The following is a 15093-nucleotide window of genomic DNA, read 5'->3' as shown; positions in this document are numbered from 1 at the left end:
TAGAATATGTGCAACCATAAGCTTATACTAGTTCACATAAGAGTAACACTGTTATTCAGATCTCCAGTTTTTTTAGAGTGTTTTGTTGGTATTTTATTAGATATTAGCAGTTTGGAGAACTGACAGGAAATGTGAGGAGGGAGAGAGATGGGGGTCGACAGGCAACAAGAAACCCCAGCTGGACTTGGATCAGGGATGCCATGACCACATGGTCAGTATCCTCAACAAATTGGCTATCAGGACGCACCATATCTATTATTTTAAAGCTCAGTTTGAACAGGATTTATTTTTGTTTTGTCAGACCTGAACCAATGGTTTTATATGATGATTTATTAGAGGTGAGCGTAGAGATTGAGAAACAAATCATTGCGCATATCCAAGAAGAAAACCAAAATACTAAGAAAACAACAATGACAAAAATGATATCTTAATAAATGTGCATTATATAAAGATCAAATGTTAATGCCATGAGAGATTGTGACCTCCACTTCCTCTGGTCTACACAAAATTAATTTCTTATCTTCACAGATTTTTTATCATTTTACCGGATCATGGTGGATAGAATACACTTACAATGAAACTGTTTGGTAATCTTATAATTTTAGAATATCTCTACATTACAGCACAATTATAGCCCTCTTTTTTTATATCAAGAAATATAGGATTATTATACCATCTCAATCTCGATAAGGCAATAAAACCAGTAGTAGCAGTAGTGAATAGAAACACTGTAAATCCCTGTAGGAATATAATATATTATAGAAGAAAATATCGAATCTGCTCCAAAATTGAATGGGTTCTTACTTGGCCCTTGCCACACCGTTCCACCAAGTTTCATGTAAATTAGGCCAGTATAGTTTTTCTATAATGCTGCCTACAAACAGACAAACAAACCAAAATGGAGGAAAAATATAAATTTCTATACCAAGAAATAAAAATAGAACAGCCCAAAATTAACAGTTTCTGGTGTCTGGTTAAAACTGTCTCCTTTGTCTCGTGCCTTCAGTATTTCCAAAATCCTGGCTGCAGCCCTGACTGATTTTCAAGCTTTGGTGCTTGGATATCCTGAAACAAACAAAAAAGCGCTCTAGCAGCCCAGACTGTGTCTGTAATCTAACAATATTAGATCTTTACATTTATAACTGACGCTTTGAGGTTGCTATAATCGGTCATGATAGTCTCCAGCACTATCATAATCATCCCCACAATAACTGCATCAGCAGGACGGAGTGAAACGTTACGGTCGGCCAACACATTTTCGTCTGATACACCCGGAAGTTGTCTCCCTCTGTCTGGACTGAAGGCTGGAAGCAGGAGTCCTGTAACCTCTCCATTTTGTTGGACAAAGGTGAGCTCATGCTTACTGATATTAAATATAAATTATGCACGGCGGTGGCATTGAGTAAGGATACTTTGTTTTCATGTATTTGTGATATTTCATGCTTGTTTGTGACTGAAGTGCTTCCTTGTTTACATCCGACCGGCTATGCTGCTTATAAACACGTGGACAGACAGGAGGGACACATGTTAACTGTCGACATGTGGAAGTAACTAGAAATAGTCACTTATTACCGACAGTTTTTCGGGTCCTTCTGTGGTTTGGGGTCAGCAAAGCGATAGTTAGTCACTTAAAAGCATCTTCCTACAGAGCTAACTTGCGCACCAGTCTACCTGCTAGCTCGCTAGCATTTAGCTAACCGGGGCTACTACCAGGCTAACTCCAGTTAGATTGCACACTGTTTTGCTTGTTATTAGTGTAACGTTAATTAGACTTGGGCTGCATGCTCAGGACTTCATCGTGCCACTCTAACGTTACACTGTGTGTGCGTTTCCCTGCCAAACGTAACACCATGGAAACCAACAACCTCAAATCAGTTGTTATTATAACCTTTATTTAAATATGGTATGCCTTTTGAGAGCGACCTTTCTTTTACAAGGACGCCCTTATACAGTAGATATGAAACAATGGAAGCACACAAAAGTTACAGTATACATTCACAAATTATACAACAAACAGGCCAACTACATCAACATAAGGGACAGCATTAATTCAAAGAAAATGTATGCTTTCACATGGCTCTTTGTCAGCCAAAAGGGATTTAAATGTATAACATAAACGCCCTGACTAAACTCCAGTAGTGATTTGATTTGATTCTGTCATAAACAACACACTGTACACACAACAGACATATCATAATATTCAAACAGTTGTGGAAGAAGAAGAAGTATACAGGTCCTTAACTCAAGTAAAACTATATATACTACATTGTAAAACTATACGTGCATACATAAACATTACAAGTAGAATGTACTTAACTAGCAATATGTACTGTCATTATCAAAAGTAAAAGTACTCATTGTGCAACATGCCCCCTCTTATATTCTTATGTATGGATTAGTATTATTGATGCACTAGTGCATTGCCCGTTCGGCAGATTGCTTGGCCTCCGGTATTACTGCTTGCTGCTTTCTAACGAATCGCTCATCCAAACAACTTCAAACTCGACATTGCACTTCCTTGGGTCCTCAGCAATACATCAACCAAGTGTGAAGTTGGTCGGATTAATGGTTGTCAAGAAAATTGACGGACAGACGTACATAGAATCTAGATACTTACAGACGGAGACCCCTTTCCATTTCAGTTAGATTAACATTCAAGCAGTACTTTAATGTTGTAGTTGGTCGAGCTGGAACCCATTTTAGCTGCTGTACTTTTGGGTTGTATAATATTACAATGCATCATTTTTTAAAAGATGATCATGTATTTTCTATGTTAAATCTTAATCTACAAAACAGCTATAGCTCTGAATGAACTGTAGTGAAGTAGAAAGTACAAGTTCTCCCTCTGAAATGTAGTGGAATAAAAGTATTAAGTAGCAACATATTGAAATACTCAAGTTAAGTATCTCAGAATTGTGCTTAAAATTCCTACAAACACACACGCATGCATTAAGTAGGTTTTTTTTGGGCTATTTCGCTTGATTAGACCTCTGCTTATGTTGATGTTTGGCTGCTTGGGTACAGCTATGATGCCAAGTATTCGCTCCATCTTAAATCCTGAAGGACAGACAAATTCAAGCATGTGTTTTCTGCCTCAGTGCGATGTCCTGTCGGCTCCGGCAGACTTACAGGTCAGAGTTCACTTTTGTTCAACTTCGACCGAGCGGATGTGCTCGGTTTGCCAATAGATTGGTGCTTGATGTTTGGAAATGTAAAAGTCATCAGTACAACATACATTACCAACACACATTATCAGACAACATACATCACCTAATGTGATCGTACCTGTAAGTAGGAAAAGCACCTGTGTTAATGATAACATTAACGATGGCGCTGTTTTATTTAAGTGTCCCAGTAAGCTGTGACAGCAAGCCAACATACACAATACCCAGACCCTGAAACAGAAGAAGCTAAATGGAATTTAACCAACAATAATTTTATGATTTAGACCTGCGCTTTTCCTACTGGGACAAATGCAACAAAGCTAACAGGAGAGTAGGGGAGATGTCAATCAAGTACAGTCCGTATATACACATGCAGATATTTAAATTAGGCAGATTAAGTGAACACACCTCTGCTTTGGGACCATGACTGTGCTGGGGCTTTATATTCCACCACTGTAAAACACAGTCAGTCATTTGTTGGCTCCAGGTCTCTGCTAAAACTTCAAAACTGTCGCTCTCCCTCGCCAGCCGGTAAGACTCTTCTTTCTGTCCCTTTTTTAATCCCCGGCGGCCGGCTTGTGACCGTGTAGCGTGGCGTTTCTACGGTGTGTGCGGTCTGGGAGCCAATCATCTCCAGCCATCATGGCACAGACACGCAGGACTGGACAGAGCAATGGGCCGGTGCCCCTTCTCTGTCCAATGTGTGTGTGTGTGAGAGAGTAAGAGAGAGAGACAGAGATTGTGAAAATTAACAACACAGTGTGTTTTAAAGAGTTTAGTAAGAAGATAATTTCACAGTTTCTAACATAATCATTAAAAGTGGGCCCCAGCTGAGGTTTTGTTAAATAGTTTGTTGTTGACATCATCACCTAATAGGTGACAAACCTGGATCCAAGCTGATTCTCGGCACCAAAGGTCTGACAAATCAGTAAAAGAAAATATCTGAGTGCAGCTGATCCATGCTCTCAGCCTTGTTAACGAGCCCCAATGGATTTCAGCACAAGACCAAAGTCTGTGACCTTCCTGTGATTGATGCTGGACTGTGTTCACTTATTCCTCAGTGCTGTAGATAATAGTTGACATAACTGTATTTGCATTAGTTGGATAGTTCGGAGAGGAAAATAATTAACAAATAATCCTGGTAATAATGTATCAATTGGATATCCTGAATTAGTATTGGCTTGGATATCACCAGATGTGACAGATTGATGTTAAATACATGGAAGGCCCAGATACACCAGACCAACATCAAAGAACTCCCGTCAACTGAGGTCGACTGTTGCTCCTGCTTCTTGGTCAAAAAGTCGCACTTGAATATTCCGCAAAGACTACAGCCAACTTTCTGCGCCTGTGTGTAATAGAGTGGCATATAGAAATTTGACTTACACAGATGTTATACAGGAAAAAAAAATGACCTATGTTGTGTACGTGTGTGTGTGTGTGTGTGATCATTACAAAGAGGATTCAAAATCCTTAATTTCCAAGGGCAATTTGAATACAGTATGACAATATTATTACACTTATTATTATTATTATTATTATTATTATTATTATTATGATGCCTCGTCAACATTGCGTGGAAGTCTGGGACAGTGGGGTACTGCATTTGCTTTACCGCACCGTTGTGACGAAAAGAGAGCTGAGGCAGAAGGCTAAGCTCTTGATCTACCGGGCGATCTTCGTTCCTACCCTCATACCTATGGTCATGAAGGCTGGGTCATGACCGAAAGAACGAGATTGCAGGTACAAGCGGCCAAAATGGGTTTTCTCAGGCGGGTGGCTGGCGTATCCCTTAGAGATAGGGTGAGAAGCTCAGCCATCCGTTGACGTGGTTCGGGCATCTAGTAAGGATGCTACCTGGGCTCCTCCCTAGGGAGGTGTTCCAGGAACGTCCAGCTGGGAGGAGACCCTGAGGAAGACCCAGGTCTAGGTGGCGAGATTATGTCTCCCCATTGGCCTGGGAACGCCTCAGGACTCCGGATAAGTGGTGGACGATGGATGTGTTATTATTTATTGTTACTTTGGATTGCAATTGTGATGACTTGTGGTGACAATAATAACTTATCTTGGATTGTCTGTTTTTATTCCTGCAGTCCGCTTCAGCCACTGAGCTCACCCTCCTCCCAGGTGTGAGAGTTTGTTAGGTGTGTGCATGTGTGTGTGTGGATTGAGTGTGTTTTGGAGAGATGTACTGCATGTACCAGGATCGGGAGGAGTTGGAAGATGATCTCTATCAAGAGGATGAAGGGGACTCTGAGGGGTCAGAGGACACCAGCGAGCTGGAGTTCCGCCTCTACAGCCAGCTCCACTACTCTTCTAATGCCGGGGCGATGGAGGAGCAGGACGACAGAGGAGAGAAGGTGGAGGGCCAGGACAGCCAGCAGTTTGAGGTGCCTGAGAAGACTGTAGATGTTGACGGAGAACAGGAAAAAACTGGCAAAAGTAGGCCTCCTGATAAAAGGAAGAAGGGAGAGCAACCTTATAAAAAGAATGAGGGGAAAAATAACCCTAAAGGTCAGAGGTTGTCTTCATCATTTTTGGAGGAGGTCATCGTGATTGACTCCAGCCCTGATGTCATCTCCATCTCTGAGGATGATACTTCAGATGGTGATGATGAAGGGGTCTGCGCCTTAAAGGGCCGAGGCTTAAACCGGATGCAGACTTCAACCCCGGCCCAACAGGTAGAGAGCAAACTGTGAGATGCTGTGTTTGTTTGCTTGTGTAGAAGAAATGGACTGTTGCTAAGCACTTTTCATATAGAGCAGGACTAGACTAATTTACATAGACCCAACATAACTTTCCCCCATGAACAAGCAGTGTGACGGAAGCAAGGAAACCCCCTTCAACAGAAACAAACCTCAAGCAGAACTAGGCTCAGGGTGGGCGGCCATCTGCCTCGACCGGTGGGACATGTCCCAGTCAAACATTCCGAATTAGAAAATATAGGAATTGTGTTACACTGCAGTGGTAGTTACTCCTTGTTTTATAAATATGATAAGGAGAAATACAAGATCAGATTATTCAATCCTAACATAACCTTGCATGGATGCTCAGTTTACATAGACTACTTGTTTGTAGTTTCAAACAGTATTGTTTTGCTTTATTTTTATATTACAAGAGAAAATGCTTTCAGGATGAGGATTAAATATGGGAAAACTCCAGTAGGGCTGGGTGATATGGCCAAAATCTTCTATCCCTATAGAAGTTATTTCATATCTTGATAACTATATATATCACAATATATCACTTTTTCTGATAATTCAATAACTAAATAGTTTATTACACAATACATTATGCTTTAGAGCAGATAAACATACAGTTTAACTCATTCCCTGCACTTTCACCCTTGTGCTATTGGTATTGAAAAGGCTAAATAGAAGACACCAACCTTGAATCTCTTCAGATACAGAGTACCTCTCAATACAGTCCCTTGCACGCCACTTCCATATGTGGACAAATTCAAAGCTTGACAGTCATGCTGTTTGTTCTAGACCGCTAATGCTGCTTTCAGGTCATATGGGTTGGGTGGTAGAAATGGGAGTGAAAGAGTTCACTTCAAGTTGGTCTTGTGAGGATTGCAAATACTCAGCATTGACAATATAACACTATATCCATAGATTTAACCACTTTGAACGAAGTGCTAAGTCAGATAAATCTGTTTTTTTCAGAAATAATTGAATTTAGAGGGTTAGATTGTGTCAGACCATACATTAGGTTTCCCATTTGGGCCCTTTTGTGTTTCCGTAAAAAATAATTCACAGTACTGGCTGCTGTTTTGACAAGCTACTGTCCAGTGGCCAGTTTCAGCTAGCCGATTGATTACTGTTGAGCAGGTTGAGTTGCAGCAATCAGTGAAGCATGTAGCAATGCTAGTAAATGACTTGCTGCTGTAGTGGAGAATAGCCCAAAACTCTAGCTGAGTTTTTATTTTTTTATGCTGGCAAGGAGTGAGCGAGGTGTTAATGTTTAAGAAAAGACATAACATGTTTCACAGAAACGGAAGAATGTGAAGAGACTGTATATTCTTTATCTTTCAGAACAACAAGGGACACATAATGGTGCAGCTAAAAGCTTTATTTTGATATCTACAATATGGTTGTTGTTTGGTTATCTAGGCAACCCAGAAGAAGAGTCTCAGTGTGCCGGTGACGGTGGTCTCCAGCACCTCAGAGTCTGATTCACAAGAGTCGGAATCTGAGTCTGACTCTGATGGTCTGGAGAACTGGATGATCCTGGGTCGAGGGAACCAGGACGGGGACCAGAGCATCTCACTAAACCTGGAGGGAGGGTCTGACAGCAACACAGGTATGTCTTTGTTGATGCGTTGCCTCGTCCATATGTGTGTGTGCTGTTTGTAATGGGTGTGTTGTGAATTGTTCAGACTTTTGTATTATGTTTTTGTCCATTTGAATGTGTAGAGAACGGAAGCAATGAGTCATTTTGTTCGGTCCAGCTCATTCATAACACTTAGCCTACCTGCAGCACATTGATAAGGAGCGGCCACAGCGGTGTGTGTGTGTGTGTGTGTGTGTGTGTGTGTGTGTGTGTGTGTGTGTGTGTGTGTGTGTGTGTGTGTGTGTGTGTGTGTGTGTGTGTGTGTGTGTGTGTGTGTGTGTGTGTGTGTGTGTGTGTGTGTGTGTACACATATGCAGCATCTGTGCCTGCATGTTTACAAATTTGTAAGCTCTTAACATTCCTGGCGATGTCTGCTCAGTTTCTCGCTTCTCTGATGCATCTTTAAGTATGTTTGTGTGCAATATGTATTGATATGTGCGCAAGGGTTGATGCAAGTGCAAGTGTGAATATTTGTGTTTATAAAATATTCCAGTTCTAATCAGCATGCATGTGTACATACACACGCATACCAACAGTCATAACGCTAATGCCAAAAACAAACAAACGGTGAGACAACACAAGAGGGGGGGAGGTCGGGAGAGATGGGAGTAATCAAAAAATGAATAAAAATGTACCTCGCAAATCTCTTCAGATCTACACATTATCTTAACCTGCAGCCTCAGCAACCTCTCTGGCTCCCCCTCCTTCTCCCTCCTGCCTAACTCTCTCCCATCTCATTCTTTTATCCTATTTTTGCACTATTGTGCTCTCTCTCTCTCTCCCAGTCTCCTCTCTGTGTCTCTCTCACTGTTTCTCTCTCACTGTTTCTTTCTCATTTGAATTTCCCTGGGCTGATGTTTCTGCAAGAGTGCTCTCTGCCTCTTCTACACACAACTGGGCTAAAGGAGGGGGTCTGGAGCTAGTGGGAAGGCTTGAGGTTTTGGCCTGATTTTGGGAGGAAAGGAGGATTTTAGGTCTCAGTTTCTCTCTCTCTCGCTCTCTCTCGCTCTCGGTCGCTCGTCTGGCTTCTCTCTGTGATCTTTGGAGCTTGACCTCATGTCTGCACATGGGGGGTCATGGGTGTGGTGTTGAAGGGGTCTTAAAGTGGAAGGAATGGGGGAGGGTTTAAAAAAAGAAAAGGAATTGAAGGCAAAGAAATTTGAGGGACGAGCCTCAATAGTCTTGAACTGCGAGATAATTCGATTCTACACAGTAATTCTTAGCAGGGGTATGTAGTGTGTGTTCACACTGGAAAAGTGGCAAAATATGTTTTTCTTTTTGTCATGAATCCCATGAAAAGCCAAAAAACAATGATGAATTGATTCTAACAAGTATTGCATGATATAGTTCATTCCTCTGTGACATAGAGCTCCATTGTTGTCAAGAAACTATTAAAAACACATCAATGAGCCACACTGTTGCATCCATTACAATGAACATGCACACTATAGTTTATTTTCAGTCAGTACTGCTGCTGTAAACACTCACTCGTGCACCACATGTGTATTAATTCGCAGCTGAAAATAGTCAACAAATGCACTATTTACTCCCATTTGAGTAATGTAACTACAGTGCCCAGCTGTTTTTAAAGGCTTAAACATCTTCAGTAACAACAAATCGGCTTCAGCCCAGAGTCACAGACAGGGTAGGAAAGACCAACTCTGCCAGCTTTACTGAAATGTATTTATTTTACTTTGATGTTTTTGCAGGGATAGCGCACAAGTAAAAGTAATTGCTCCCGAATTGGCTAGAAGCACATAACAACAAATACATTACATAAGACGGCACAATACATAAAAGTCCATCAGTGTAAGATAATGAATAGAATCCGCACGATCTAATTGTTACACTTGAAGATCTGGGTGGCGACCACCACTGCTAAACAATTTCCTTGGGGAAACCCTCCCAACCCTGGTCTTTTAGTATACTCAAAACTGTTTGCGTACTGAAACATGTTTTAGTTTGATGGTAATGTAGACTATCTTTCCACAATGCTTTGCGCGAGGGAAATGAAGGAGCTGGTCAGAACTGCTCTATTCAAACCAAGGATGTTCTTGTTCCCGCTCTTAAATGTGGGGATTTGCTGCTTTTCTCTCTTAGATCATTGTAAATGGAAGATCGCCGGGGTTTGGGTTGTCGATTGAACAAAACAACAACGCCTTGAGCTTTGTGAAACTGTAGACATTTTTCACAATTTTAAAAACATGTTATAGTCGAAACGATTAATCGATAAATCAAGAATGTAATCGACGGGCTTAATCTTATAAAATATTTATTTGCAAATCGCAGTTTGATTGGATTCAGTCAGCTTGTGTATTATTTCCTCTCGGTACTAAATGGTAAAGTATATTTATTTAATGTGTGATTACTGCCAAAATGGTATACTATGAAAATATATATAGTACATACTATTTAAAAAATATATATATATATATATAATGTTATGTTCTAAAGAAATGCAGAGATGCAGCCAATTTTAAGTTGAATTCTTGTCAGGACAATAACGTTACATCCATAACCCAGGGCTGTTGGATAAATCTAAAGTTTGATTTCTGTTTTTATATGCCATGTTGTGTGTTGACACCCGTAGCCTGGGATCCCAGCTTGTTTCTTCACATTTGTCGGGGTGTGTGTGAGTAACAGGTTTGCACAGCAGTGACTAATAGTATTTGTACGCCTAAACCCCATCTCAGCATCACCATCAAATCACATTCACTACACTTAGCCTCCCCCTCTCACCCTACAGAAATTGAATCCTTTCATCCTCTTTCTCTCTTTCTCGTTCTGTCTCTCTCCAACATGGTGTCACTTGTTCACATACTTTTACAATCTAATCTGTTTTCACTCCATCACATATGGTTTTTATCAAATACATGGACACACATACACACCGATGCACACACAGCCTGAGTAGCTATCTGTCACCTGGCTGTACAGGGGCAGCTGTTGGTGGGTGGATCTGTAGGGACACTGGATAAGGAAAAGAGAAAAGATAGTAGAGAAAAGGGGGATGAGCGAGGGCCGTCTGCCTGTCCGGCAACCATGCAGCAGCAACCAGATGGAACAAGAGAGAAAAAGCAGGGCTTCCCAAAATCCAGCTCAGTGCCTCTCCCACCCGGAGAGGTGTGCGTGTACATGCCCGTGAATGAATCCGGGGTGTAGGCGTGGTGTGCTGAAGCTAAACTTGAATCGTAAGTGGTTAAACTTCACTCAGTGGTCACACTTTTTTTTTTTCTTTCTCTGTTGCTTCCCCCAGTTCTCTCCTTCGCTTTTTTGTCCCCTCGGTCTTGGTCAGTGCACACCAAACTTTGTTTGAGGCTTAGAGAGTCAGCTCTGGCTCGCTATCGGGGTGGCCGATCACATCAGTGTGTGTGTTGAGGTGTGTGTGTGCTTCACTGAAAGTCTTGGTGAATTAGAGAGAAAGGAGTGTGTTCTTGTGTTTGTACTCAAAGGTTAACGCTCTCTATCTCACAGAGAACGAAGGTAAGCTCCTCTCCTCTCTCCTTCTCTCCTTACTACCTTTCTCTTCTCCTCTCCTCTATCCCTCTTCCCTCTTCCCTCTCTCCTCTCTCCTCAATCATAGTTTTTCTCTCTGCTTGCGTAGTCCTTTACAGTTTTTTCATGCTGTTGATATTTGTGTGTGTGTGTGTGTGTGTGTGTGTGTGTGTGTGTGTGTGTGTGTGTGTGTGTGTGTGTGTGTGTGTGTGTGTGTGTGTGTGTGTGTGTGTGTGTGTGTGTGTGTGTGTGTGTGTGTGTGTGTGGCGTCGGCCTTGAAGCTTTTTCCCGCAGCTTCGTGCACTCTTAGACCTCATTTGGCCTTTGTATACGTTGAAGTGTGTTTAATCTTAACTCGCATGCCAGTGTACTGTACGAGTGAAATATGGATTTAGTTTGATTCTCTGTGTGTTTTGCAGCTGTGGGCATCGGGATTGTAAAATGAGATTACAATGCCATGTTGGGTACCACACTAGGTGTGTGTTGTGGCTTTATGTGCGTGTGGGTGGGTGGGCGGGCGGGCGGGCGCTGCAGAAGGGAGGCATGGATAGGATCAGCTCTTATCTTGGCTGCCCAGTGCCACACGAGGTGTAACGCCACACCCACACTACCGCACAGTGTGTTTGAACAGACACACACACACACACACACACACACACACACACACACACACACACACACACACACACACCATGAAATCGCTGTGCCATAGTTTGACTTGTATTATCCAGTTTTTACAGATATATGCAAATTAGATGAGACTACTTATGAAGGCCTAATATTAGCGCATGCAAAATAAATTGTAGAAATTCAGTTGAAAGCCTGATGCTTTCGTTAAAAAAAAAAGCATTTGATTGAACAATCATTTGATGCCAGCGGCCACCGAATCGAAATGACAACTGTTATGTGGTAAATTAAAACGGCAGTTTCTTTGTAATACGAAAAATCCCTTCAGTCAGCGGTCGTGTCTGTTGAGTGTGGGGTTTACTTATATTGGTCAAAATAAATTCTACATTCGGCCTTGGTTATGATTTTCTTATTGAAAATAAGTATTTCTTGATTTTACTAAGCGTTTTTTGGACATATTCATCACGATGAAACTGATTATGATGATTCAGCTGCTTTGTGGCATTTGTTTTTCACAATATAAAAATGAAAACCTAATTTAGTACAAACTGGCTCTCATACTTTCCCCTTGAATTCAATTTCAGCCACCAAAAAAACTATTTCACTAAAAGTATGCCCAAATGTGAAGGAGGTTTTAATAAATTGCCTTTTTTTTGGTCTAATTTCACTTTTCATTGTTCCTCTCTTGTTCATGTCATTGCTGAACAGAGCCACTGTCAATTTAATTCTGTCAATTGTTTAATCCCTCCTTTACCTTTAGACCCAGGACCTATAGCTTTCTCAGTGTTTTACTATGACATTCAGGTAAATCGATTGTTGGAACAGCAGGACGGAGGCAATATAAATTTAGATAAAATCATAAAGAATGTGAAGCAGTACTTGAGTTTACATTCAAAGAAATCTGGACGGACGGCCAGCGGGGCTCAGCATCAGACAGGGAGAGAGAGATGAGAGTGGGTAAGCTAAAGTGGATGAGACAGGCCTTGAAAAGGATCGGCCACGGTGTTGCTGTCGGTCAGGGCCGGTTTGTCTCCAGGCTAAGATCTCAGAGTGGCTCTAACACGGCTGGATATCTGTCTGCACACACTGACATCCAGCGCTGTCTATCAGTCTGTGTGTGTGTAGTTCTTACAGTCGAACCTTCTCGGATAACACTTGACCTGCTTGTGGCTCCAAACGAAAACCGCAAATCTGGTTTCGACGCTGTATTTCAAGATAAATGAAACGGCTGTTTATCTTGTGAGTCGTTTCAGATTCATGACATGTCGGCCACATTTGAATCGGTTTGTTGAAGCTTTTAGTTGATGCCATTTGAGTAGTCACAGTTTTATGATGGATTGATTCTGAAATGAATCTGTGTATGTTGAATTGATATTGGTTTTAGCTTCATGGTTCTGTTCAAATGTGAAATTGAACAATGTGATGTAGCAAAAGGTGTATTTTACATAATTATTGAAATGTAACTTTAATAACGTTTTAGGTATTGTAACCTTTTTCTACCTCACTTGCTTTTATATCTATCATGCTATTACTTACTGCAGACATACTCTCATTTCAGCTGTGCTTCTTCTGCTGCAGTATGTCTTTATTTTATGCTGATATGAGTTTATTTATACCACATTTATCTGCATCTGGAAGAGACAAGCCATCCTGTCTGAAAGTAGTCTTTGTCAAAATAATCTATGAAAATTTCTCAATTTTGTCTTGGAAACTTTGACTAAAAAACACACAGACATCTGCGGCTGCAGGTGCTCATTTGTATTAATGCGGCTGTTTGTTCTTGAGTAAAGGCCAGCATTTAAATATAATCCAGTACAAAACATTTCGGTTGAATTGACACACACACACACACACGCACACACGCACACACACACTGCAGGCCGAGCGTCTTGAAACCAAGATCTTTCTCTGGATGAATGGCATTTATATTTAAGAGAATAAATCTTGTAATGAGTTACTCTTAATAACGATATTTATTATAGACGATGGTGATAATATTTAGCGTTTTTAGAATGAGAGAACATTTTAGATGAAAGTGAAGGTGTGATGCGAGGTTGAATGTTGTGTGTATTGGAGTGTGAAGGTGTGTGCATCTAAAGACAAAAGTGTGTGGCTGTCTGTGTGTGTGAGAGCCGGTGTCAGCCTCACCACGCCTGAGGTGAGCCCAATAACCGTGCCGTGGCCCACTGGAACGAAGTTTCACCGTCTTTAGTTCCGAATAGAGAAAGAATGTGACATAAAATGAAATAGTTTTCTACACTGTACGGTTTTTATGTGAAGCTGTTGAACTGTGTTTTTTTTTTTTTTGTTATTTTAAACGCCAAATTCACCACCGAAGGTTGTGTTTTTTTTAAATGGCAAAAACATACAACCTCCTGTTTTCAGTAACTGTAGCCTGAAGGTAGCGGTAATAAACTGGAGACCAGAGGGTCCCTACTGTAGTTGTGTGTGTGTGTGTGGGTGTGGGTGTGGGTGTGGGGGAGGGAATAGCATAGGGAATCCTGGTCTTCTTCTTAAACCTTTATTTAACCAGGATATCCCATTGAGGGCAAGGATCCTTTTTCTAAGGAGACCTGCTGCAGACATTGTGCCCTGAAGCTACAGGATAATACATCTAGACGAATACACGCACACACACTGAAACACACTCATGTTTGATTAAATAAAACATTCTTAGCCTCAACACCTTAATCCCGCATTGTATGTTCCGACGGGCATCGTAGTGTAGGACTATATAAGAGAGTATTTTAAATTTCATATTTTGAAGTGCCATTCAGTTTGGCCTGATTTATGCCACCGTTTCCCCGCCTTTTTCACTCCCTTGTGCATTTTCACCCTTTCGTCTTGTCCTTTTTAAGAAGACATTAAGAGAAGGACGGGAGGGAAGGGACAGAAACTAGCAGAGGAAAAAAAATGTCAATTACCAATAATAATCATTATAATTAAGCAATCACTTAATAGGAAATCAAATTATTGTGGGGGGTGACAGAGGGACAGAGGGAGGTCCCGTGGGACTTTATTAATTTCTGTTCTTTTATTTGGCCAGAGAACTTTCCCCTTATTGTCTTTCCTTGTTTTTGTGGGCTGGGAGGGGTCGTCAAGAGGGCTTTATTAACTGGTAGCCTAGGGTGGTGATATTTTGTGGGGGATGGAGGAGGGGAAGGGTTTAGAGGGATATGTATTAATATTAATACGTTTTTGGGATGAGGAAGAGGGGCGAGCGGGGCGGGTGAGGTAGGGTAGCAAAGGCAGTCATGGATCCACAAAATCACCCCCTCTCCCCTCGCCTCGTTCTTCTCCCTGCGTTTCCTCGCCCATCCACTTCTGTGGGCATCAGCACTAGCATAGCTGTTTTGGAATCAGAAGTTCAGTTTAACAGTCAACACGATAAGAGGGAGAACCCCAAACACACAAATGCACACATTTCGGGTTAGAACACTTGCTCCGGTATGCAAAGGGTCGCCTAATAATA

The 15093-nt window shown here is 41.4% G+C and overlaps 1 protein-coding gene across 1 annotated transcript in view; it reads left to right on the top strand.

The window, feature by feature from the left end:
• The first annotated feature begins 1090 nt into the window (after positions 1 to 1090).
• The window catches only part of zcchc7 (zinc finger, CCHC domain containing 7), a 35743-nt gene continuing 21740 nt past the window's right edge, over positions 1091 to 15093 (top strand). Inside the window, exons 1-3 of the mRNA XM_029439142.1 lie at positions 1091 to 1348; positions 5258 to 5845; positions 7280 to 7469. Coding sequence (XP_029295002.1) covers positions 5351 to 5845; positions 7280 to 7469 — 685 coding nt within the window. The 5' untranslated portion in view covers positions 1091 to 1348; positions 5258 to 5350. The remainder of the gene's footprint in view (positions 1349 to 5257; positions 5846 to 7279; positions 7470 to 15093) is intronic.

This window comes from Cottoperca gobio, chromosome 1 (assembly GCF_900634415.1).
Source record: "Cottoperca gobio chromosome 1, fCotGob3.1, whole genome shotgun sequence".
NCBI classification, from domain to species: domain Eukaryota; kingdom Metazoa; phylum Chordata; class Actinopteri; order Perciformes; family Bovichtidae; genus Cottoperca; species Cottoperca gobio.
The sequence above is the reverse complement of the archived record's forward strand: the minus strand, read 5'-3'. Positions and strand labels throughout refer to the sequence as shown.